This window comes from Theobroma umbraticum, unplaced genomic scaffold (genome assembly GCF_002168275.2).
Source record: "Theobroma umbraticum cultivar Fairchild unplaced genomic scaffold, ASM216827v3 scaffold_34.0, whole genome shotgun sequence".
NCBI lineage: Eukaryota > Viridiplantae > Streptophyta > Magnoliopsida > Malvales > Malvaceae > Theobroma > Theobroma umbraticum.
In genome coordinates this window covers 1,503,396-1,526,963 of record NW_018397275.1, presented here as the reverse complement: position 1 = coordinate 1,526,963, position 23,568 = coordinate 1,503,396, and the positions used below count along the sequence as shown (strand labels likewise).

Sequence of the window (23,568 nt, the reverse complement as noted above, 5' to 3'; positions counted from 1 at the left end):
AATATAGGTTCACAAGTGGTGGAGTTTATCTCAAAGCATGTAAAGATCATTCATCTATACAACACTAAGCTTGTTTCAAGTCAAGAAACTCAATCACCACTCAATATTTGATCACAAGAAAGATATAGTCAAAGTTACATGAAAAAATGACAAGGAACCTTGAAGAAACAAAGCTTCAATCAATCATAGAGCAAGGTCAATTGATATAAAGGCTGAACAAGTGGAAATATTGAAAAAATTAAAGGCCTAGTCAATCCTAGAGAAACTCCAGTTGACCTAATGGCAAAATGGGTGAGAAAACTCGAAAAGAAGCAACTCTAATCAATCCGATAAGCACTTTAGTCGATCTTAAGATATATTGAAAAAATTCACCCTTTAAGAAGTCCAATCGATCCTGATGAGGTCTTACTCAACTCCCTAAGGCCAAAACTCAAATTTACATGCTCTCAAGTAGAGAATCAACTAGAGAACTTTTATACTAAACTAGAAATGACCGTTAGACACAAAATTCAAAAGGAAACAACTAGTTTCTTACTTAAATCATCTTCAACTGCTCCAAGACTTCTTCAATTATAAAAATGACCATTTGGAAGCATTTTAATGTGTGGAAGAAAAGAGAGAAAGGTTAAACTCTTGAGCATCAAAATCTAGAAAAGAAAAAGGAGAAAAACTAAGCAAAACCAAGCCGTCTTGAGTTGAAATTTCTTTTGTGCTTTCACTCCAATCCTTATACTCATTATTTAGGCATTCTTCCTTCTTTTACTTACCTAACAAAATCTATCTCTTAAAGATATTCTTGCTATTCTTTGTTCCCATCCTTGTAAAGGTTCTAATTCATCCTTGAAAAGTTAGTGAGGGTTTGTGGTTGAGCCCATTAAAAACCATTGCGAGGATTTGTGGCTGATCCCATTAAAAACCCTTATGAAGGTTATTGCTTGATCCCATTAGCAAGCATTTGTAAGGGTTTGATGCTTGATCCTATTTAAAAAGTACATTTGTTTGAGAGGATTTGTAACTCTTTAGTGATCTAAGGGAAAGGACGTAAACACTTAAGAAAGCAGAACCTGTACAAAAATACTTATGTCTTCATTTTTATTTTTGCCTTGTTTTGCTTCATTTTGCTGCATGTTATTTCAAGAAAACCAATCTTGCGAATTAATCATGTTCTTACTCATAATTTTCACACCTTGATTTATTTCTTCGTTAAATCTTCTTTAATTGTTTATTACTTGTTAAAAAGTTTATTGAAAAATTGTTTTGCTTTTGTTTTGATCTACATTTGAAAATGTTTTAAGTTTTTTAAAAATGATCTTTGGTGTATCCTTGATTGCGTAAACTTGCTCAAGATTGGCCATCAAAGTTTTCTTTGGAACATCTTTCACAAGCTTTGAAAACAATTTTGTGTCTAATATTGATTATTGAGTCTTTATAGTCGATTATAGTTTATTTAAATAGTTCTAAATTAAGTCTGTCAAAAGACTCTTAGGGATAGTCGACTACTACCCCATCATAGTCGACTATAGCACTTTGTTTTCAATTCTTCAATTTTTTAAAATCCAATTTACCCCCCTCTTAGATATTTTTGTTACTTATTCATTAAGTTAACATTCTAACATAAGTAAGTATTGGTGCCACAATCCAAGGTGAAGGTACAAGTACCCTTAATCTGAACTCACTCATTTTCTCCTTACAAATATTTTGTAAATAGAGCTGTAAAAGTTGTTGTCTATTTTATGCATCTTAAATTTTAAATGCAATTATAGAAAAATATTGAAGCAAGGTTGTTGGACATTTGGAAGGATTTATATGGATGTTTATAAATAACATGTTATTTTTTCAAAGTATGGTTTATTGTTGAAACTCTTCGCCTTAGCTTGTCCCCTTCCCCATATCCACACACAGAATCTTTGTGACTCGTCCTTTATTTTCCCTTGTTTTTGTTTTACATATCAGTAACTCACTTGGTTAGGTGCCTTGTGGAGTAGTAGTTCAACTCATACTTGATAGATATGATAGTACCTTCCTTTCTTATCTTCCCAAGTTACTACACTCCATAATGTGTTGAGTTGAGTCTTTTAAATGTTGATACTTGAATGATACTTGGTTATGTAATAAATGTTGATATACTTAAATTTGTTTACCATTGCGACTATTGTGTTGAGCCCTAGAAATGGGTGTGGACAAATGCTAATATTATGATGCATGGGCCATAGGAGATATAAGTATGGAATGTGTGCCAAACCACAAATGATACGCGTAACGTGAATATTGATATGAAATGAAATAGAAATCACACACTGTTGAGAAGTTCCATGACCATTTCATGATATAATGTGATGAATGGATGTATAATGTTCCACGCATTATGTTGAGAAATTCCATAATGATGTGACGATGATTTTACATGTGTGGATGCCATTATAATGTATGTATTTTGCATAAATGCAGTGCATGTCAAGCTCATGCATATTGATAAGGCTTGCTTCGACTTAATGAGCTATATCTACATAGGTTCATGCAACTGTCATGATCCCTCTAGAAAATGAAATGTGACACTAAGACAACCGAACCCCTTAAAAAAACCTTTTTATGCTAGCTTTTGACAAACCCTAAAACTAATATAAGGCCTAAATATAAAAGATATTAAATGGACTTAACAATCAAGACATAAAACCTAACAATTTTAAACATATATTGTATTTGGCTGAATTCCACCTATGGTACCTTAACCTTTTATTTCGGTTTGCTTTAGTATTTAGCTTTTGAATTGTTACATTTGAATCCCTAACTTTTTTTATATGATCATCCTAATTTTGTTGAATTGTTTTGTTAAAATTTGAAGACAAAACCAAGATTTTTAGTTTGAAGGAGCAAAAGTCTTATTTAGTATTAAGGGTACTTAAATATTATCTTAATGTTGAACGATGAATGCTTATACAATCTATCCAGTAATCTAATATAGTAAGCACAAATTAAAGAAAAATTATCACATATAAGGTTTTCATTATTTAAGCTAAGCACAAAGGTTTCATGTTTTTGGTGTTAGAATAGTATGCTAAAATTTTAAGTTTCATGTTAATCTTTACACAAATTTAGGTTAAGAACCCTAATATTGGAGTAGCAAGTTATAAGGTTTCATTGAATAAGTTTCTTGTTAAAGCTTGCAGGCAATGCTTCGTCATCATGCCAGACGCTACATGCAGACGTATGGCTACCAAGAAATTTCAAAGAAAGTTAAGACAATGGAAGGATTACTATTTATTATATAACCCAAAGTCTACTATCCAAATCCCATCTATATATAAATATTAACTCATTTTTAGAGGCGGAGCTGGGAGGGCACATAAGAAAACGACAAACTCTTTACTCAGCTAACAGTTAGGGGAAATTGCCAGGGAAAAAGTATATAAAGCGCAGGCTCTCATAAAATCTAATTTATTACCATTAATTTCTTCTATAGCCAGGTCAAAAGGAAGAAGCTATTTTTGCCTTTCCCATGATAGCAAATCTGATCTTATCAATAAAGCCTTTTAAATTTGACCGGCAAGACAATGGAAAAACTTTAACTAATTACCTACTAACACTATTAGTACCCTCTTATATACCAATAAAATGCATCGACCAATTTTTCTTTTTTGAAAGTTGAAATTACATATTAATATTAAAATAGAACGCTTATTAAACTTATTTTTTATATTATCTTTGAAAGTCTAATGTTTTTAAATCTCACATTGAGTACTAGTAAGAAAATACAATTTATTCTTGCGAAATGAAATAATTTTGAAATAAAATCTTTTGATTAGTGATTTATTCAATCAAGAACTCACGACTCATCCTAACAAATTCAAAACATAAATTTCATGCGTAAAAAGGTGGGAATATATTTTTTCATTCAGATATTCATAAAATATCTTAATATTAATATTATATTCTTCATACATAGAGATAAATAAAACCAATAAGGGATTAATTTTGTAGATGCTACTGAAACCATTTAACTAATTGATTTTCAACATATGTAGCTTAGATGCATGTATGGGTAAAGATGCTCTGATTTAATAAGATTAGGTAAACCCATCTTAGGGGCCGTAGGGATTGGAGGAGATTCCGGTTCAGGACTTAAATACTTAGACTCAGCTTTGCTCATCGTCAAATTACTGTAGCAATTTAGTCCGGTTTGAGAATGTTTTTAATTAATTTTAATAATTGATCAGCCAGCTCGCAGTTCTTTTTTTTTTTCTTTCTTTTAGTATATATGGGGTGAAGGGGAGCAAAATTCGTATGTTGAGCCTTAATTAGCTTGTGACTTAATCATATTTCTAAATTTGTGAGTTTTTTTTTTTTTTTGCAAGCTAGGAATTTTTTGATTTTTTTTTCACTAAAAAAGAAAAAATACTATATACACCAAGCATGATGAATATGTAATAAGCAATTAATATATTTGTTCTTTCTTTTACTTCAACTATAAAAAATAATTCTATCAAGTTCAAGTTAAACTTTGAACATCCAGTTCCAAGTTTAGTTGATGAATTGGGCTTCTCGTTGCATTGATTACCCTCGTAACCTATAAAACAAAATTCTACACATTTACATGTTATTGATTGGTTTTCATTTATTTCTTATAACCGAGTCAAAGGAACCAATTGATTTTATACCAAATCATACAACTACATAAGATAAAATTTTAGGTAAAGAATCTTAAATTCGAACAATTAAAATTTTTTTATATAATAAATAAATAAACGGACAACTCTACACCAAAGTTTTGAATTTTAATATATAATACATTTCTTGCTTAACTTTCACGAGAAAGAGGGGGTGGGGAAGTGATCAACATACATAGAAAGAGCCATTTGTTTTCCTTTGGGCTGCAAAATTTGAAGTTTTTAAATCTTTATGTTATTTCTGAAGTTGGTAGAATTTAATTTTATTGGTTACATTTTATACTGGTTTCTATAGTGGTCATTGTCAATGGAGGGAAATGATCTTTATCAAGTACGTAGTAATAGTTTACGAGGAAACAGTTCTTCCAAATGGAGGGACGCAGGTGTCAATGTCTTCTCAAGATCTTTCCAAGAAGAAGATGATGAAGAAGCACTGAAATGGGCAGCCATTGAAAGACTTCCAACATTTTCTCGTGTGAGGAAAGGTCTTCTGACCGCATCAAATGGTGAGACAAGCGAAGTTGATATACCTAAACTTGGGAATAGAGAAAGGAAGAGTTTGATAGACAGGTTGATCAAAGATACTGAAGAGGACAATGAAAGTTTCTTGTTGAAGCTCAGACAGCGCCTTGACAGGCAAGAACATTATTCTTCCTTGTGCAGTTTCCTTGGCATTGGGGCAAGAGTTGATGCATAGAGCTGCTCTAGATTTTTTTTTTTTTTCATTTTCTTTGGTTATTCACATCCCATGTTTTCCTTTTTCTTGAATATTTGGCAGGGTTGGTATTGAAATCCCCACGCTTGAAGTCAGATTTGAGCATCTAAGAGTTGAGGCAGAAGCATATATAGGAAGCAGGGCCTTGCCTTCTTTTTTGAATTTCTTTATCAATAAACTAGATGTAACTACCAAAATACATGGATTACTATCTTTTATTTTCTTTAAGCACTTTCGTACCAATCTTGATATTCTTGTTTCTTTTCCCTAAACCTTTAACGTTTTTTCTTTGGTTTTGAAGAGCATATTGCAACACCTGCATTTGCTTTCTAGTAGAAAGAAACATTTGTCTATTCTTCGCGATGTCAGTGGAATCATTAGGCCTAGCAGGTGAGAAAGCTACGCCATTCGTGAAGCAGGCTCTTAATTTCTGTAAAAAGATTAGCTAGTTGGAATTTTGGATTTTGATCCAAAGATTCGGATTTTCTCTGAACTTCCATGTCTAAGTGTTCATAAATATGCAGAATGACATTGCTTTTGGGGCCTCCAAATTCTGGAAAGACCACTCTCTTGTTAGCATTGGCAGGGAAGCTTGACCGTGATCTAAAGGTTGAAATTCTAAACTCTGCAGGTTCTAGCTATATATTTTACCACACAAACTGGTTGCACGCCTAAGAGACACTGCACTATCTCTAACAGTTTTCAGGAAAGGTGACATACAATGGCCATGACATGAACGAGTTTGTGGCACAGAGAACTGCTGCTTATATCGGTCAATATGATGTCCATACTCCAGAATTGACAGTAAGAGAAACCTTGGCCTTCTCTGCAAGATGCCAGGGGGTCGGACCACGTTATGGTTAGTTGAAAATATGGCCAACTTTTTTTTTTTTTGTTTGATTTATAAATTTCAACCTGATTTTTGTTAAGACATAAAACCAATAAAAGTTAGGATGACGTTACTCATTTTAACTGATTTTTTTTTTTCGTTTCTATGTGAATGCCCATGTGAACATATATGCATGTGTGACTGATTTTTTCTTGCAAAATGCAAATGATCAATATGCTGGCGACTGCAGAGATGCTAGCAGAATTGGCAAGAAGGGAGAAAGCTGCAAATATTAAACCTGATCCTGATATCGATATCTTCATGAAGGTAAGAAATTTATGCAAGAAATATGAAGATTGGTACCATTTAGCGTGGTTGCTTTAAGACAAGAAGTTGAAGGCAGATAACTAGTGTTACCATTGAACTGAATGCTCAGGTAGCCTAAATTTGGATTTTTAGCATTTGGGATTTATATGAACAGGTGATGGAAAATTTTGGGTTTTAAAATTAACTAAAAAAATCTGTTATCTTGGTTTGAGTTTGAACACTTGCAACTTTCTAATGTTGTATAACTGAAATCAAGGCCTTGAATTGGGGTGGCTTATTCTCTATTTATTAATTCTAAGTAAATTTTAATATTCCAGGCAGCATCCATAGAGGGTCAAGAGACAAGTGTGATCACAGATTACATTATAAAGGTATTATGATACTCATCAAAGACCTCATCAATCTAGAGAAAGGAAAGAGAAAAGAGAATCCCTCATGGCCTCATACCTAAGTCCCATTTTTTCGCGCTTTCAGGTTTTGGGATTAGAAAATTGTGCAGATACCCTGGTGGGGGATGAAATGTTTAGGGGCATCTCTGGAGGACAAAGGAAACGAGTAACAACTGGTAAACGCTTTCAAAATTTCTCATAATAATGAAGAATGACTATTGCTAGTTCAGCTGAGTAAAGTGCCCATTCCCCGTCGATTTGGTTGTAGGAGAAATGCTGGCTGGACCAGCAAAGCTGCTGCTCATGGATGAGATATCCACTGGTCTGGACAGTTCAACAACATATCAAATTGTCAAATCGCTGGGGCAATTTATTCACATTCTGAATGGAACTGCCTTCATTTCTCTCCTCCAGCCAGCACCAGAGACTTACGAACTCTTTGATGATATCATTCTCCTGTCCGATGGCCAGATTGTGTACCAGGGTCCCCGTGAACATGTGCTTGAGTTTTTTGAATCCGTGGGCTTCAAATGTCCTGCAAGAAAGGGTGTTGCTGACTTCTTGCAAGAAGTAAGAGTAGCTTTTGTCTGTCAATCCTATCATTAGGCATCATCAGTGAAATATTTCATTGGAAACTTCATTAGCCATTATGTTTGTCACCTACCTTTATAGTACTCTTCTAATGCTATTCTCATTCGTAGAGTTGTCACATCATCATATTGATATGGTACTACTGCCTGTATCTTGTGTCTATATTAATGCTTCTTAGAAAAAATTATCTTCTTTAAGATGAACCACTCATGGAATTGGAGTTTTATGTATTTAACCTTAATAGCAACCTGTGTTGTAGGTTACATCAAGGAAGGATCAAAGACAGTATTGGATGGACGGTGACAGAGCCTACACCTTTGTCACAGTGGAGGAATTTGTAGAGGCCTTCCAATCATTCCATGTGGGAAAACGATTGCAAATTAATCTTGCAACTCCATTTGATAAGAGTCAAAGCAATCCTACTCTTTTGACTACCAAGATTTATGGTGTTAAGAAGATGGAGCTTCTCAAAGCCTGCTTCTCAAAAGAACTTCTGTTGATGAAGAGGAACTCATTTGTGTACATCTTCAAGCTTGTACAGGTAGGACTCAGCAGTGCAGTATTAACTTTGATGCCTAATTTAACAGATTTGATTATGACTAGGTTTTCTATTTCTGCTAGTAGCTTGTAGTGATGGCACTGATAGGATCAACCCTCTTTCTACGGACTGAGATGCAGAAGAAGACTGCAGTTAATGGAGTAGTTCGGATGGGTGCTCTGTTCTTCTCTGTGTTTATGATAATGTTTAATGGATTAGCAGAGCTTGGCCTGACGCTTTTCAAGCTTCCAGTCTTCTTCAAGCAAAGAGACAACTTATTCTATCCTGCATGGGTTTATGCCCTCCCTACATGGATTTTGAAGATTCCTATTTCATTTATAGAGGTTGGCATCTGGGTAGCAGTCACCTATTATGTCATGGGGTTGGATCCTAATATTTTCAGGTAAACTCATCTTTCAAAAAAAAAAAATATTTTCAGGTAACAAAAGAAAAGAAATGAAAAGAAAAGAAAAGAAAAATTATACTAAGGACTTGACAAAAGTTGTCTTTTTGTTTCTCATTTTAGTTCATTCTCACTGCAGCTTTTTAAAGCAGCTCCTTCTGCTGCTGCTGACGAGCCAGATGGCTTCTGCATTATTTCGACTAATTTCAGCGTTGGGAAGGGATTTGACCGTTACAAGCACATTCGCATCATTTTCACTGCTTGTTCTTTTTGCAAATTGTGGATTTGTCTTGTCACGAGGTGTAATAAGTGAACAAGTTTACTTTTACATACATGATAACAAGTGTACGTCTACATCAGATAAGTTTAGAGCATTAAGATTGATACATTCGATTGGTCTTGTTGTGTAGATGAGGTGAAGAAATGGTGGATCTGGGGTTATTGGATATCACCTATGATGTACACACAGAATGCAATAGCAATAAATGAATTCCTTGGAGAGAGCTGGAAACAAGTATTTTCTTGAGCTAGTAACCATTTAAGCACTTCAGGGTGAGCCTTGGTGGATTACTTGAGGTTTCTCCTTGGGACCTGGAGGTCAAGGGCTCAAGTGATGCTGACAGTCTATCTGCGAAGCAGGGTTCAGGCTGTGTGCATTTGACTCTCCCCAGATCCTGCAATGCTGAAGCCTCTTGCACTAGGCTTCCCGTTTCTTTTATCCATTTGAATATTTGTTTTTCCTCTTATCTAGTAAGATAATACCTTAATAACTTCCTGATAGGTTATTCCAACAACAACTGAATCACTAGGGCTTATAGTCTTAAAGGCTCGCGGATTGTTTACAGAAGCATATTGGTACTGGATAGGAGTAGGCGCATTGGTCGGATTCATATTAGTATTCAATTTCTTTTATACGCTGGCTCTCACTTATCTCAACTGTGAGTTTCGTGACATGTCTACTCAAAGTCACAAAACTGAGCATATGTATTAATAGTCTGACAATGTTTATGCAGCCTTAAATGAATCCCGGGGTGTAAAATCAGAAGCTCAAAGCACTCAAGATGATGATAGAAGAGGAGGAGATGCCCAGTTGCTCGCCCAGAGAAGCAAATCTGGTAATCAAACATGCATAAATAATGACATTGAATCTAGTGTATCTTCATATGTGCTAGCATTTGTCTTAAAATATGTACCAAATAATTGAGCAGAACTATTGAGGTCAGAAGCTGAGTCACATACAATACGAGATAGGAAAAAGGGCATGATTCTTCCATATCAACAGCACTGCATTACTTTTGAGGAGATTACATATGCAGTTGACATGCCACAGGTGAACTTAAATTATAAGTGAGAAATTAATGAAAAGTTGGAAAACATTTTTCTGAAGTAAAAAATATGAGCGATAACAGTTTGAACTGAAATTCCAGGAAATGAAAGCCCAGGGTGTGATGGAAGATAGATTGGTGCTTTTGAGGGGTATAAGTGGTGCTTTCAGGCCTGGTGTTCTCACTGCCCTGATGGGAGTTAGTGGAGCAGGTAAAACCACTTTGATGGATGTCCTGGCTGGTAGGAAAACTGGAGGATACATTGAGGGAAGCATCAAAATTTCTGGGTTTCCCAAAAAGCAAGAAACCTTTGCTCGTATATCTGGATACTGTGAGCAAAATGACATCCATTCCCCTAATCTTACTGTCTATGAGTCATTGCTCTACTCAGCTTGGCTTCGGTTGGCTCCTGAAGTGAATTCTGAAACCAGAAAGGTAGTCTCCGAAGCATACTGTCTACGAGCAGTTCCCTCTTCTCTTTTCATATAATTCAATTGCAACAAGCAAATGGTTGCACAATTTATTGCAGATGTTCGTAGAGGAAGTCATGGAACTCGTTGAACTGACCACCTTGAGGCAAGCTTTAGTTGGGCTGCCAGGGGTAAGCGGTTTGTCAACAGAGCAGCGCAAGAGGCTAACCATTGCAGTTGAGCTAGTGGCCAACCCCTCAATAATATTTATGGATGAGCCAACTTCAGGGCTTGATGCAAGAGCTGCTGCAATTGTTATGAGAACAGTTAGGAACACTGTGGACACTGGAAGGACAGTCGTATGCACTATCCATCAACCAGGTGTTGATATATTTGAAGCTTTTGATGAGGTAAGAAATGTTAAAGCACCGAAGAGAGTCAGCCCTCAGCAGTATCCAAATATAACCAAGCATGATTGTAACCGATATGGATGGCATTGCAGCTATTGTTATTGAAGCAAGGAGGACAAGAGATATACGTAGGGCCATTGGGTCACAATTCCTGTGACTTAATAAAGTACTTTGAGGTACCTTTCAGTACCGATCATTATTAATCATCAATGTGAATGTAAAACTTTTAAATCATCATTCATGCTTAGTACTTGCTAAAGAAATACTTTCTTGTTCGATCACCAAGGGAATTGAGGGAGTCAGCAAAATAAAAGATGGCTATAACCCAGCAACTTGGATGTTAGAACTTTCCACTCCAGCGCATGAGATGGCTTTGGGGGTTGATTTTGCTGATTTGTACAAAAATTCGGAGCTGCAGAGGTAAGTGTAATGATAAACCAGAGCATCTGAACTTACTATCATATGATTTCAGGCATCAACCAGTAGCTTAAACCTGTTTCTGCAAATTTTTACCATATCATGGGCTGATATTTCAGGAGAACTAAAGCACTTATTGAACAATTGAACGTACCTTCTCCTGGTTCAAAGGAACTTCATTTTCCTACTCAGTACTCGCAGTCATTTTTCACCCAAGTCTTGATTTGCTTGTGGAAACAACGATGGTCATACTGGCGAAATACATCATATACTGCTGTAAGATTTTTCTTCACGACCGTCATAGCCTTAATATTTGGGACAATGTTCTGGAACATTGGCTCGAAGAGGTAAATACCTATGGAAAACTAATGGCAAAAAAGTGTTATAACTTTAAATTTCTTTCTGGCCTTTAATCTAATAGCTACATTTTAAAACCACAGGGCAAGGCAGCAAGACCTCTTTAATTCAACGGGTTCTATGTATGCTGCTATTCTATTTGTTGGGGTCCAAAATTCTTCAAGTATACAGCCAGTAGCGAGCATTGAGCGAACTGTCTTTTATAGAGAAAAAGCTGCTGGAATGTATTCACCTATGGCCTATGCTTTTGCACAGGTAAAAAAGCATGTTGTGCACTTTAAAAAATCATCTGTTTTCCACTACTTTTAAGCATTGCACTTAAAAAAATTTACCATTTTCTTACCCAGGTTCTTGTTGAGCTTCCATATGTTTTTGTGCAAGCACTTACTTATGGCATCATTGTTTATTCAATGATGGCATTTGAATGGACTGCTGCTAAATTCTTGTGGTACATATTCTTCATGTATTTCACATTACTGTACTACACCTTCTTTGGCATGATGTCTGTGGCTATGACACCAAACTACCACATTGCCTCAGTCGTTTCTACTGCATTTTATGCGGTTTGGAATCTCTTCACAGGATTCTTAGTCCCACGCACGGTAAGCTCTTGGCATCCATGGTTCTTGTTTGCGAGTTGTATACCATTACGAGTTACCGGTTTGTTCCGCCTATTGATGAATCAATTAATGCAGAAAATTCCAGTGTGGTGGAGATGGAACTATTGGATTTGTCCACTGGCTTGGACCTTGTACGGATTGGTTGTATCACAGTACGGAGATGTAAAAGATGTTCTTGACAGTGGAGAAACTACAGATGAATTCTTGAAAAGTTATTTTGGTTTCAAGCATGATTTTATAGGCGTGGTGGCTGTTGTGATTATTGGATGGACACTGTTTTTTGCGTTTTTGTTTGCACTTCTCATCAAATTGTTGAATTTTCAAAAGCGATAGGAAGGCTATTTGCTTAGACGAGTTTGTTCCACTCATTTCTATAGACATTGTTACCATTAGATGTAAGACAATAAGCTCAAATAAATTTGGTTAAATATCCCAATAAACTATATATATAAAGTCAATTGAGCTTTTATCCTTTTATTACATTCAATTAATTTTTAAATTTTTATTTTGAGTTAAATATGACCCTTTCACTAAGTGTTGACTAACTCCTCTTACTCAACAATGTAATTTATAATCGCAAATCATTTGCCATGTGACATGTTCAAAAATAAAACTTGCCATTGTCACACAGTAGATGACATAACAATAAAAGCTATCACTCAAAAATTGTATGTTTATTTTTTTTATCTTGTCACGTGTTCAAAAGTAATTGAGTGAGAAGTTAAAAAAAAAAATGAAAAGCATCATTTAGCTCATTAGTTGGCTTATGAATCCCTACTTAAAAGAGCAAAATTTGAATCCTCTTCCTCTAAGTATATATAAAATAATAATTAATATATGAACCCCCTGTTTAAAGAATGAGATTCAAATCCTTTTCTTCCAAGTATATATATTAAAATAAAAACTGAGTTTCGTTATCGATTCTTAATTTATTAGTAAGTTATTTATGAAGGTCAAACAAATCCCTAACTTTCATTGTCCATACCAAAGAAAACATAACTCCATTAGAAGAAGTTGTTGGCACCAGTTGGTGGAGAAAAATAGAAAAGCACTTTCTATTCTTTTTTCTTCATTGGCCTACCGAACTTGCTATAATTTGTCACTTACCATCTGAACATAAAGATATTCTTAAATGGATTATGCAGCAGACCCAATTTGCCATATCTCATTCCAACTATCAACTAAAATATTTTATGAATGGATTATATAATAAATGAAGATTTTTCCTTTAAACTCCTCAATCCTTCATTAAAATGGAGTTGAATTTACAATCATTCAACATTTTCTTTTTCAACTAACGCATTTTTTCCAACCGTTAATTAAGTATGATTGATTCCCAAATTCTAAGTACTCATTTATCTTTTGTCTTTGATTAATTCCCAAATTAATTCCAAATAATCACATTATATATGTGACTCATTAGGCTTCTCATCATGTTGGCAATAAGTATAGATTGGAATTTTAAACCTCATGAAGAATTAGATGAATCAAATCAAATTTGACTTCATCACCAATTCTCTAATTGGCCAATCATAGTTATAAACCAAGATTGGCTTATAGAAAAACATCATGGCCACCAAAATGATAGAAGAGTCATATGGTTTGACTCAACCTTTTGTGTTTAGTCTTACATGTGTAATTTGATCCTATTATCATGTATCTCGGAATAGGCAGAGAGCATGATATAATGTTTACTCTTAATGCCTTCCATATTTGCTATTAAGCCTTGATTTCGACTTTGGATGATACTGTAAGGAAACTATTTTCTTTTCACCTTACTTTGGCTAAAGACTTTATAAAGTCAATAAAGCTTAACCAGCATGTAGGATACTTCCCGTTTAACAATCTTCACTTGGGGTGATGATAACTCTTTGGACAATACATATACCTTCATATGTTTCATGTTATACCCAACAACATCCTTTTTGGGAATCCATAGTTAGGATTCGTAGAGATCAAATCAATGTATAACACTCCTCATACAAGATAACAATGATGTCTCAAGTCTAAGGATTACTTACACGACTAATACATGAGAATTTAATCCATAGACACTTAAGTGAAATACCAAAGGGAGTTCGCATGACAAGTTAAGTTTAGTGAACTTGTTCTTGCTTATACAAGCACCCATATGTTTGTTTTAACTATCCCTATACTATCAATCATAAAAGATTGATTGTCTACTCACAGTGGGGACCATAACATGTGCTGGCCTTGAAGCATTATTGATGCCCTGTCCTAATAATACATTGGCTAGAAACATTTAGAATGTGTGCTTTGAAGCATTAGAATCTCATAATTATAACTCTTTACAATTTCTAGGCAAAGCAGCAAATATCCAAGCACTTTATCCAAATTAGTTTTATGATAATTTATTCTCCAGAAAACTTATTTGATGAAGTGAAACCTTTTAAGGTTTTATGCATTTTTCGATATGTATCTCTTTTCTAACCGATTGGTTCTAGGGCATACACTTACAATCTTTAACTAGCACTAATCCAATCACTAATGTATCTCATACCAAATGATCATTCTAGTGCTTTTAGATGCTAGAATCATGTCTTATCATATATCAAATGATAATCTTTATTATCTCCAAAGATAAAGTTAAGATCATTGTTTAGACCTATTTGAGACCTTGGTTTCTTATGACTCTGTTTTGTTATAATACGGGAACTCTTTAAAGTGATTCAACAACCTTGAATCTAGGACTGAACAATAATTTTCTTTGATGGCCTCAATCAAAGAAATTTTCTTAACCAAATTGCCACCCATATGGAACTCTTTCCATGCGACATCTATGAGTAACCATCCTTATGCATTTCATGCAAAACTTGTCTTATATCAAAATCATCAAAACACGTTATCTCATAGAATGATTTTGCTATTGAAATTTTAAGCTAGATATTCTATTCTATCCCATAGAATCAAATAATCCGCTTGATCGTAGCTTTATTTTTCTAACTTATACTAATTATATATTAACTCTTTAATTTTATTGTCAAAGTTTTCTTTAAGTAATATATCTTTATATATCACCTTAAGAAATCTTTTATGTTCCCACTTGACCTTTAGAATCCAAAAGATCCACTATGCTTTGATGTCCTACAAAAGTATTTTTGATACATCAACTATAATCTAACTTCTAAGTTATCTCTCTTATACATAAAACTTCTTTTATGTTAAGCTGAGACTTTATCATTTACCTATACGAATGTTATAAGGCTACTTTGGTCTTATTGTTTAAAATCCATGATACTTTGGAAATCGTATTTCCTTGTAGATCTTAAAAGCTTTAAAGTTCTTGTAATGGAATTACATAACTCTTTATGAATTCCATGACCAAATTGGTTTTTCCTTGACATTTCTATGCTTGTTGATTTAGAGAACATCACATGCTCCCACTGCTTTTTCTTGAATGAATTATTTCTCTTAAGTAAGATGATCTAAAGTATGTGGAAATTTTATTTACATAATTGTAATTTTTAATTCCTTAAAATGATGTGGAAATCTACGACATACATCTCATGTATCTTATGACTTCTTTAGTCTTAGATGTCTTACAAATTCTTCATGTTGTAGATCATATCTAAATCGTAAGAACTTTATTCAATTCCAACTTAGGTAAATTGTCATGAATAGTTCATACAATTCTATCTTCATTCATCATTTAAATCTAATTTCTATGATGAATGAAATTGAACAATTCCATAGACTTAAGTAAGTTTATCTAATATTCTTTGTAACCACAATCCATCCATAGGATTTGTTGAAAAATTTCCAGCAATTGTATAAAAGAATAAAATCTTCATCTTACACAAAATTAATAAAACCAGAGCTATCTTATGGCTTTCAAACCTAAAAAACAAGACATAACTTAAAAGAATGTATTTTATGTTGGAATTTTAATAATTCTTAAAATCCTAAGTTTCTAGAGAAGTGCGCCTTGCTTCGAAAGCTCCATTGGCAACACCTTGTTGATTTCAACTTTTGAAATTTGTCTCTCCTAGTTAATGTCCTCCATCAAATTCATTCCTTGCTCCCTTAAAATTTGTCATACAAATTAGTACCAACTTTAGGTATAATATACCTAAAATAAAATCGATAGAGTGATGGATTTCAAGTCATACATGAAGTCAAAGTGTAATTATGCTTTGTTTTTTCATGGTTTGAAGGTATTCCTTGCAATTCCTTCTCTAATGTCCTTCCAAGCCATAATGGAAACACTTTTCACCATCCTTCTTGATGCCAACATTAACCTTTAAGGATTTAGTTTTTATCTGTTTCTTGTTCTTTTTGTTCTTCTTTTTAGACTTTTTAGTCTTCGAAGATGATACAAGTAAAATAGATCTTTTGTCCTTTTTAATTGTATTTTCAGTCAATTCTAACATGTTTAAAAGTTCAACCAAAGTAGGATAAATCCTATTTGAATTAAAATTCATCACAAATGAACTAATTCTAACATGTTTAATAGTTCAACCAAAGTAGGATAAATCCTATTAAAATTAAAATTCATCACAAATGAACCATAACTACCAGGGAAGGACTATCACACTAAGTCGCACACTTAGCTCGACGTCTATGGTAAAACCCAATTGTTGAAGTCTTATCACATGCCCTATCATCTTTAGCACTTGAGGCCTTGCAAAATCGATTTTTAAAAGCTTAGACCTAAAGAGCTCCTTAGATATCTATGACCACCTTGATATAGGAGAATAAATTAGGAAATCCTTAGGTGAAAATGTAGATTTCATGTTTTGAACATTAAATTTAGTCTTAATCTTTAAAAAAGAATTCATTATCACCTTGGTTGGCTGTTATTGTTGAAGCATAAATTTTTCTAAGTCTAAAAGGGTTAAAATATGTGATTTTTATAAAACAATCTTTTAGAAATAAAAAATAAGTATAATGGTTACCTTGATATTTAGATAACCAAAAATGATTTTTTTCATAATTTTTGGACTATGTTTGCTATGATAAATGAGAGCCACAAATTTAATTTTAATCAAATTTTTTTGATTTTGTTCTTGAAACTAAAATTTAGATTTGTATTCTTATGAATTTTAATTTTTTTGATACTTTTATTGAATCCAAATGAAGGGGTGTTCGCTTATTTTCAGTCAATATCGTAAGTAAATGGAGTGTAAAAAGTAAGTGTCCTTATTTTTATTTCTTTCCTTTTTACTCTCTATTTACTTAAGATATTTAATGTAAATATGCTGGGCAAGTTTTATAGGCAATCTGTCACAAAAATTACATTCTGTCCCAAATGTATTGATACATGTTCATGATGTATCGATACATTTAGCCTAGAAAGGGATTCTGATGAACTTGTATCGATATATGTTCATAATGTATTGATAAAATTTTTTTAGAATCGAAAGTATCAATATGTTGCCAAATGTATCAATACATTTCACCGATTTTTCAAAAAATAAAAGGTGTAAAAGGGCATTTCACACCCCATAGAATAAATATAACCCTTACGTTGAGGGTTTTTCATTATAAGCCACCTTTCATTAGGTTTTTACTCTAAGCTTTCTCAGACCCATTTTCACCTCAAATCATTATTTTGAAAGATTTGAAGCTTAGTTTTGGGTTCTTCAAACAAAGGTGATATAATTCAATTTTAAAATCTTGATTTATGAATTTTTCAGCACTAAAAATATTATTTTTATTCCCAGATTTTCTTTTGAATAGTTGAGCTCAATGAGTTTGTGATTTTCCTTAGCAGCAAAGCTCATATAAGGTAGAGATGAAGGATTTATGGGTTTTTAAGCATTTATTATGTTAAGTAGTAGTCAATTTATGTTAGAAAACTAGTTTTAGATGAACTTGGTTAGTTTCAAAATAGTTTAGAAAGGTTATTATGTGATTTATACTCTGAGTAATGATGGCATTGATTGTTTAATGTTTTAGGAACAACTGAAACTCTAAAGAATTACCAGAGTAAAGTTTTGCTTGTTGGTAGAGGTAGACATTTTTAAGGTGAGTGGATACACCTCTTCAAGTATTTTAATATGTAAAGTGAGCATGATTTCTATAGAAATGATTATTTATGCATGATGAAATATTGTTTCAAATGATGGTTTATCAAAGGGTTTGACTTTCAATGTTTCAACTAGATTTCAAAAAGTATGATTGAAAATTTTAATTTAATGATGATTTACTATGCAAGATGACATAATGATTCTCAACTAGTTTGCCAATCTACTATGTACATAAATATTTAACTATTTATTAATTTTCAACAAGTGGGGACAAGCCCTTTCAATCGTTTTACTTCAAATACTTCAATACCATTAACATGGGAAATGAGAATTAAGTTAAGACTCATGGATAATTAGGTAAATGTAGATGTTCCCACCCTTAAACTTATGATATGCTTTATGTGAGCAACATTAGAACATGTTAAACATGGTTCTTTGGGATTATATGTGATATAGTTCCACACACCTTATAGGAAGGTTAAAGGTGTAGTATGAGTGTCCTTGAGACGATTATGTGCCAAAAATATTTGAATATGAGATAATGCTTTGTATGAAAATGTTTTCTAGCATTTTCACACAGTGTGAGGCAACATTCCACACGTGGCGAATGCATATAGTATAAATGGATGATGGTATTTCACATGATGTGAGGCTACATTCCACACATGGTGAATGCTTCTAGTATGATGGATGATGGCATTTCACACAGTGTGAGGTAATATTCCACACGTGGTTCCAACATTCATTTATATGTATAAAGCAATCCCCACTGCATTGTGGCAATGTTTAACATAAATGAGGCTGATATGCCACTCACCAAGGCCCAAACATGGGCCAGGACCAAGTAAGCATCCCTATTGCCTTCACGATTATTACATATTACTCTTGTTATTGTGATGTTACTTGTGTTTACTTCTTATGCTTAAATGTTTGATTAAATGGTAGGTTAAACTCTAAGTTGTAAGTTAGCCAAGATGGATTACTAAATAGAATAAGTTCTAAAGCAATGGTTGAGTTTTATGGATTGAATATTCATCACTTAGTTGTATAGATTGATAAATGATTACTTGTGTTATATGAATTAAGTGATGATTACAAAATGTTATGATCAAATTCTTTTGGATGATATTGAGTGCATGAGCAGCTCACATGGTTTACGAAAAAATCGAGGTAAGTTACCCATAGTTAGGGTTTATATGGATAAGTATTATTTCTTTCAAGGATGATCCAATAGCATAGGGAAGGTACAACTCTTTGTTTTTCTTAAAGGTTTTTCGTAAATGTTTAAATGATTTAAAGAACAATATGTTTATGAAATGTTGATTTCACTATGGAAATGAGATTTGCTTAAATTAACTCCATTTTAAGAGAAACTTAAAATTTAAAATTTTTCTCCCACTATTTTTTATAAAATGATAACCTTCCATATCACCTAAAGAGATCTCTACTAGGATTCTCTTAATGAGCTAGGATCTCGTCCATCTAGTCATGGCCTTAAGTGTGCTCAACAAACCATGATAGGTGGATTGGGTAGGTAACTGAGCTTACTAATTATATCTCTATATAACTCCTAGATCAGCTACGTGACAACACATTGCCTAAACATATCATATATGTTTCACCTAGCCTTTGCCTTTAGTTTCCATAATAATCAAGTTTCCAAGCATCCGGATTTTATGAAACTGGTTGAGTAAAACCCACAAATAGCTCAAACATTTTTGTGTAGAAGTGTGACCTTGAGTGTGCTAAAAAAGTCTCTGATTGAAAAAGCAACTATGTTATTTTGTTATATGGTGCAAGGCAACTTGCTCATGCGTGGCATGTGACTCAATATATAATGAGGGATTTTTCGATTTTATTAAGGTCTCATCTTTGCATGCATATCATTTATTAAATCGTGTAACATAAATCTATCACATGCATAGTACATTGCATTGTATAGCATTTATTAAATCGAATAAAATAAATCTATCACATGCAAATTACTTTGGACGATTATAGACTTTAACTATACTAATTTCCTTGAGCTATCAAAAGAAACTAGCTTGGTCAAACCTAAAGGTTTACATATAAAAATCTTCAAAATCTGCTTGTAATCCCATTGTCCTCTTTGGTGCCTTGGATCTTCATTGTTAATTTTACATATAAGAAACCTCGAGTTACATTCAAGGAGAGTAAGATAAGGAAATAATTTTACTAACCGAGATAAAGAGATAAGGTAGGACACATATGTCTTATTTCCAAAAATACCAAAAATATACATTCAACTATAACATAATCATATTGGGCCTAAGTCTATAATCATCCACATATATCCATCAATATAAATAAAATTTAAAGACATGTCTAATTCAAATTATTAATCATATAAGGTGTTTGAGATTAGCAATTTTCAACATTTGAAGTTTGCCAATTTCAAATTTTTGGGTAACCATTTAATTCTATATATGGAAACTTCTTTCATATATTGTAAGTATTACTAATCAAAATTAGTAATTTATCCATTTCTAATCTTGTTTGGATTAGAATTAATTTTTTATTACAAATTAAAAATTAAAATAATTTTAATTTGTGTTCCTAAATATTTTACACAACCAATTATTAATCACATTTAATTAAAGATTGAATGCCTATTATTACCTAATCTTATTAGGAAATATCTTAGATAATTTAATATTTAAATTTAATGTCAAATTAGAATTATCTTCTTTTAAGAAGTCAATTCAAAACAAAATTTGTCCATAAATATTTAGACTCCCACTACTACAAGGAATCTAATTCCTAAATTAATGTTGTCTTAAATTATTTCAATTTTGACACCCTTAAATTAAGGAATCACATTCTATAATTTATCAAATAAATTTCAATCTTTATGGAACATATTCCATAAATATTTAATTGGCGAATGAAGATATTTTAACTTCCATAATTTTAGAAATCACATATCTTTATTTGTGGATGTTAATGCATCATCTTAGACATCCTTAATTTTAGGAATCATATTTCTTAAATTAAATGTTTCAAAAAATCAGAATAATTATGGAATTAATTCCATAGCTTATCCTCAACCAATTAACTAATTTAATTGATCATTTATCGGTGCAAAATTTGGACAAATTCTATGTCTTAACCAAGAGAGTGTCTTACTGTAGACAATAGCAAACATGTCCTAGTTACGTGGCATTATAGTGGTGTATCTTTAAGAATTCAATTCCAATAAAATTTATCCTGATAGATGACTCATGGAACTATTCTAAAAGAAATTTTTAGGAGGTGATTGGCCATTCAAAAAATTCAAAAATTGTGACCTTTATCTATAGGTGGCAGAATCAGTTTTTGAGTCCTTTTGAATTCTTTGTGACTAAAAGAGTCACAAACTTAGGAATTTAATTCATAATAAAATTTATCCGGATAGATAACTCATGGAACTATTCCATAATCTTTTCTTAGGATCTTAGGAGACGTTTTTGGCTATCAAAAAATTTTAAAACCATGACTTTAAACTGCAGAGGCAGTTTCAGTTTTGTCTTTCTTATGATGATATTTGGTGGCATAAAATCAGGAATTTAATTGCCAATTAAATTTTCCTTGATAGACAACTTATGGAACAATTCCATAGTAATTTTCAGGATTTTAGGAAACATTTTTGGCTATCAAAAAAATTTCAAAACCATGGCTTGCTGTTGCAAAGGTAGCAACGTTTTTGACTCCACCAACTTAGTTTTGTGAAGGCTTAATTCTAGGGATTTAAATCTTTAAAATTCTTGGCAACAATTTGGATAATTTATGGAACCTTTCCAAAAAAAAAATCCTCAACCAATTAGTGCAACTAATTGCGCAAATTTAGGCCTTTCTTAGTAGCCAAGCCAAACAAAACCGTGACTGTTACTACTACAAACAGCAGCTGTTTCAGCCACGATTTGGTTTCTTTACCTCCACCATCAGCCACATATAATCACCCATCTTGGAACATTTCCAATGAGTATTAATCCCTTAATTTTTCTGCATTTTATGAGGCACTTAAACCTCACTTTTATGGCTGAAAATGGACCAATACCATGGCTGGACGGAAACGGATTTTGCCAATTAAATCACACCATAATGTCATGAGATTAATCTTTATTTGCTAAATTAATTTGTGCATCTCATGCATTTGTTAAATGCATTCCAAGATTTATCTATTCTACTTTTGATTTCAAGATTAAAACACTTACCCATTGCTTATTTAGCTCCAAAATCAAATGCATTCCAAGATTTATCTACATGCATGCCTCAGATTCTTTGAATCTTTGTAGATCCATGGCTACCCAAACAAAATCCCACATTGCCCCTTGATTTACAAAGCATGCATTTCAAACGAAAATAACCATCTGTATACCTTTCTTGTCTCGGGTGGAAGCTTCACAAGTCCTCTCCTCTCCATTCCCCTTCCAAATGGGTGGATCTTTCATGGAAACTCACTTGTTTTTCTCACATTTTTCTTCTAAAAGCTGAGCCTCTCCTTGCATGTTTCTTTCTTCTTTTTCTCTCTTCTCTTCTTCCCTCTCGGGTGGTGGACAAACAAGGTAAAATAAGTCTCCATTCCATTTTCTTTGTTATGGGCAGATTGCCCAAGGAAATGGCAACATTTCCTTTAATTTCATCACAATTTACATTTCATTTCATCTCCTTTAATGTCCACTTGTCATTTCCTCGTTTAGTCACTTTATCACCTAATATTGTTTCATGCATATTTCTTTTACCAATAGCCTTTGCCATCCCATGAACCAATAAGGCTTCATGCATTTTTCCATTCTTGAATCCTATTTGACCTCCCACAAAACCAATAGGATTTCATGTAACTAAATTATTCTTTCATTCTTTTTTGTTTTTTCAAATCACATTACCATCTTTACTTTATTTATCATGGGCTATCTTTGCCAAACCTTGGTTTTCTCCCATTTAAATACATTTTATTCCTTTTTCTGTTTATCAATTTTCACATGGTGAGGTTCCACATGTTTCTCACTAACTTTCTTCTTTTTCAATGCAATAATTTACATGTAATAGTAAATTTCACATGCACATCTTATATTCCACATAATCTAACTTTCCTTACTTAATAAATATCCATTTAATTAACATTTACGCATATGTCCTCAAACTTTGTTCTTATTATCATTTAACCCTCCAAACTTTCATCTTTTACAATTTGGTGCTTCCAACATATTTTAAACTCCAATTTACTTCTATCTTCCTTCCTTTACATGTGTGCAAACAAAATATAAATTTTACACCTTGTCAAGGTGTCACCAAAATATTTAAATATATACTTGCTCGCTTTAGCTTTATTTAATAAAGACACGCGGGTCCTACTAACGTCGTTTTTCCTCAAAATTCTTTCTTACGTCTTCTCCCCCACATAGATTAATCATGTAATTCTCCTTCATGACTAATTTCGATAACAGATAAAATATTAATATTTTAATATTAGTTTATTAATAAAATATTATTTTATTTTAAAAATCTCTACTTGTCTCCTCTGGACTCTAATGTCTCACTTTGTCCCGATTCACTTCTAAATTACCTTTTAACTTGCTAATT

General features: G+C 33.0%; 1 protein-coding gene across 1 annotated transcript; it reads left to right on the top strand.

Annotated features, from left to right (window-relative positions):
* Positions 1-4,789: 4,789 nt before the first annotated feature.
* On the top strand, positions 4,790-12,443 carry LOC110427387 (pleiotropic drug resistance protein 1-like). The gene is made up of 24 exons (XM_021442888.2): positions 4,790-5,300; positions 5,443-5,563; positions 5,681-5,769; positions 5,904-5,988; positions 6,079-6,238; positions 6,459-6,535; positions 6,853-6,906; positions 7,010-7,100; positions 7,193-7,494; positions 7,775-8,056; positions 8,140-8,456; positions 8,596-8,756; positions 8,867-8,970; positions 9,238-9,394; positions 9,470-9,571; positions 9,665-9,786; positions 9,884-10,216; positions 10,311-10,601; positions 10,694-10,777; positions 10,888-11,021; positions 11,138-11,365; positions 11,459-11,630; positions 11,723-11,977; positions 12,071-12,443. Exons 1-24 carry the CDS (start codon positions 4,972-4,974, stop codon positions 12,326-12,328), a joined length of 4,308 nt encoding a protein of 1,435 aa, XP_021298563.1. The 5' UTR covers positions 4,790-4,971; the 3' UTR covers positions 12,329-12,443.
* The last annotated feature ends 11,125 nt before the right edge of the window (positions 12,444-23,568 follow it).

Coding starts and splice junctions, on each gene's coding strand:
- LOC110427387 (XM_021442888.2), top strand. CDS start 4,972: ATGGAGGGAAATGATCTTTATCAAGTACGTAGTAATAGTTTACGAGGA. Junction 7,495..7,774: donor TTGCTGACTTCTTGCAAGAA/GTAAGAGTAGCT, acceptor CCTGTGTTGTAG/GTTACATCAAGGAAGGATCA. Junction 8,457..8,595: donor TTGGATCCTAATATTTTCAG/GTAAACTCATCT, acceptor TTCTCACTGCAG/CTTTTTAAAGCAGCTCCTTC.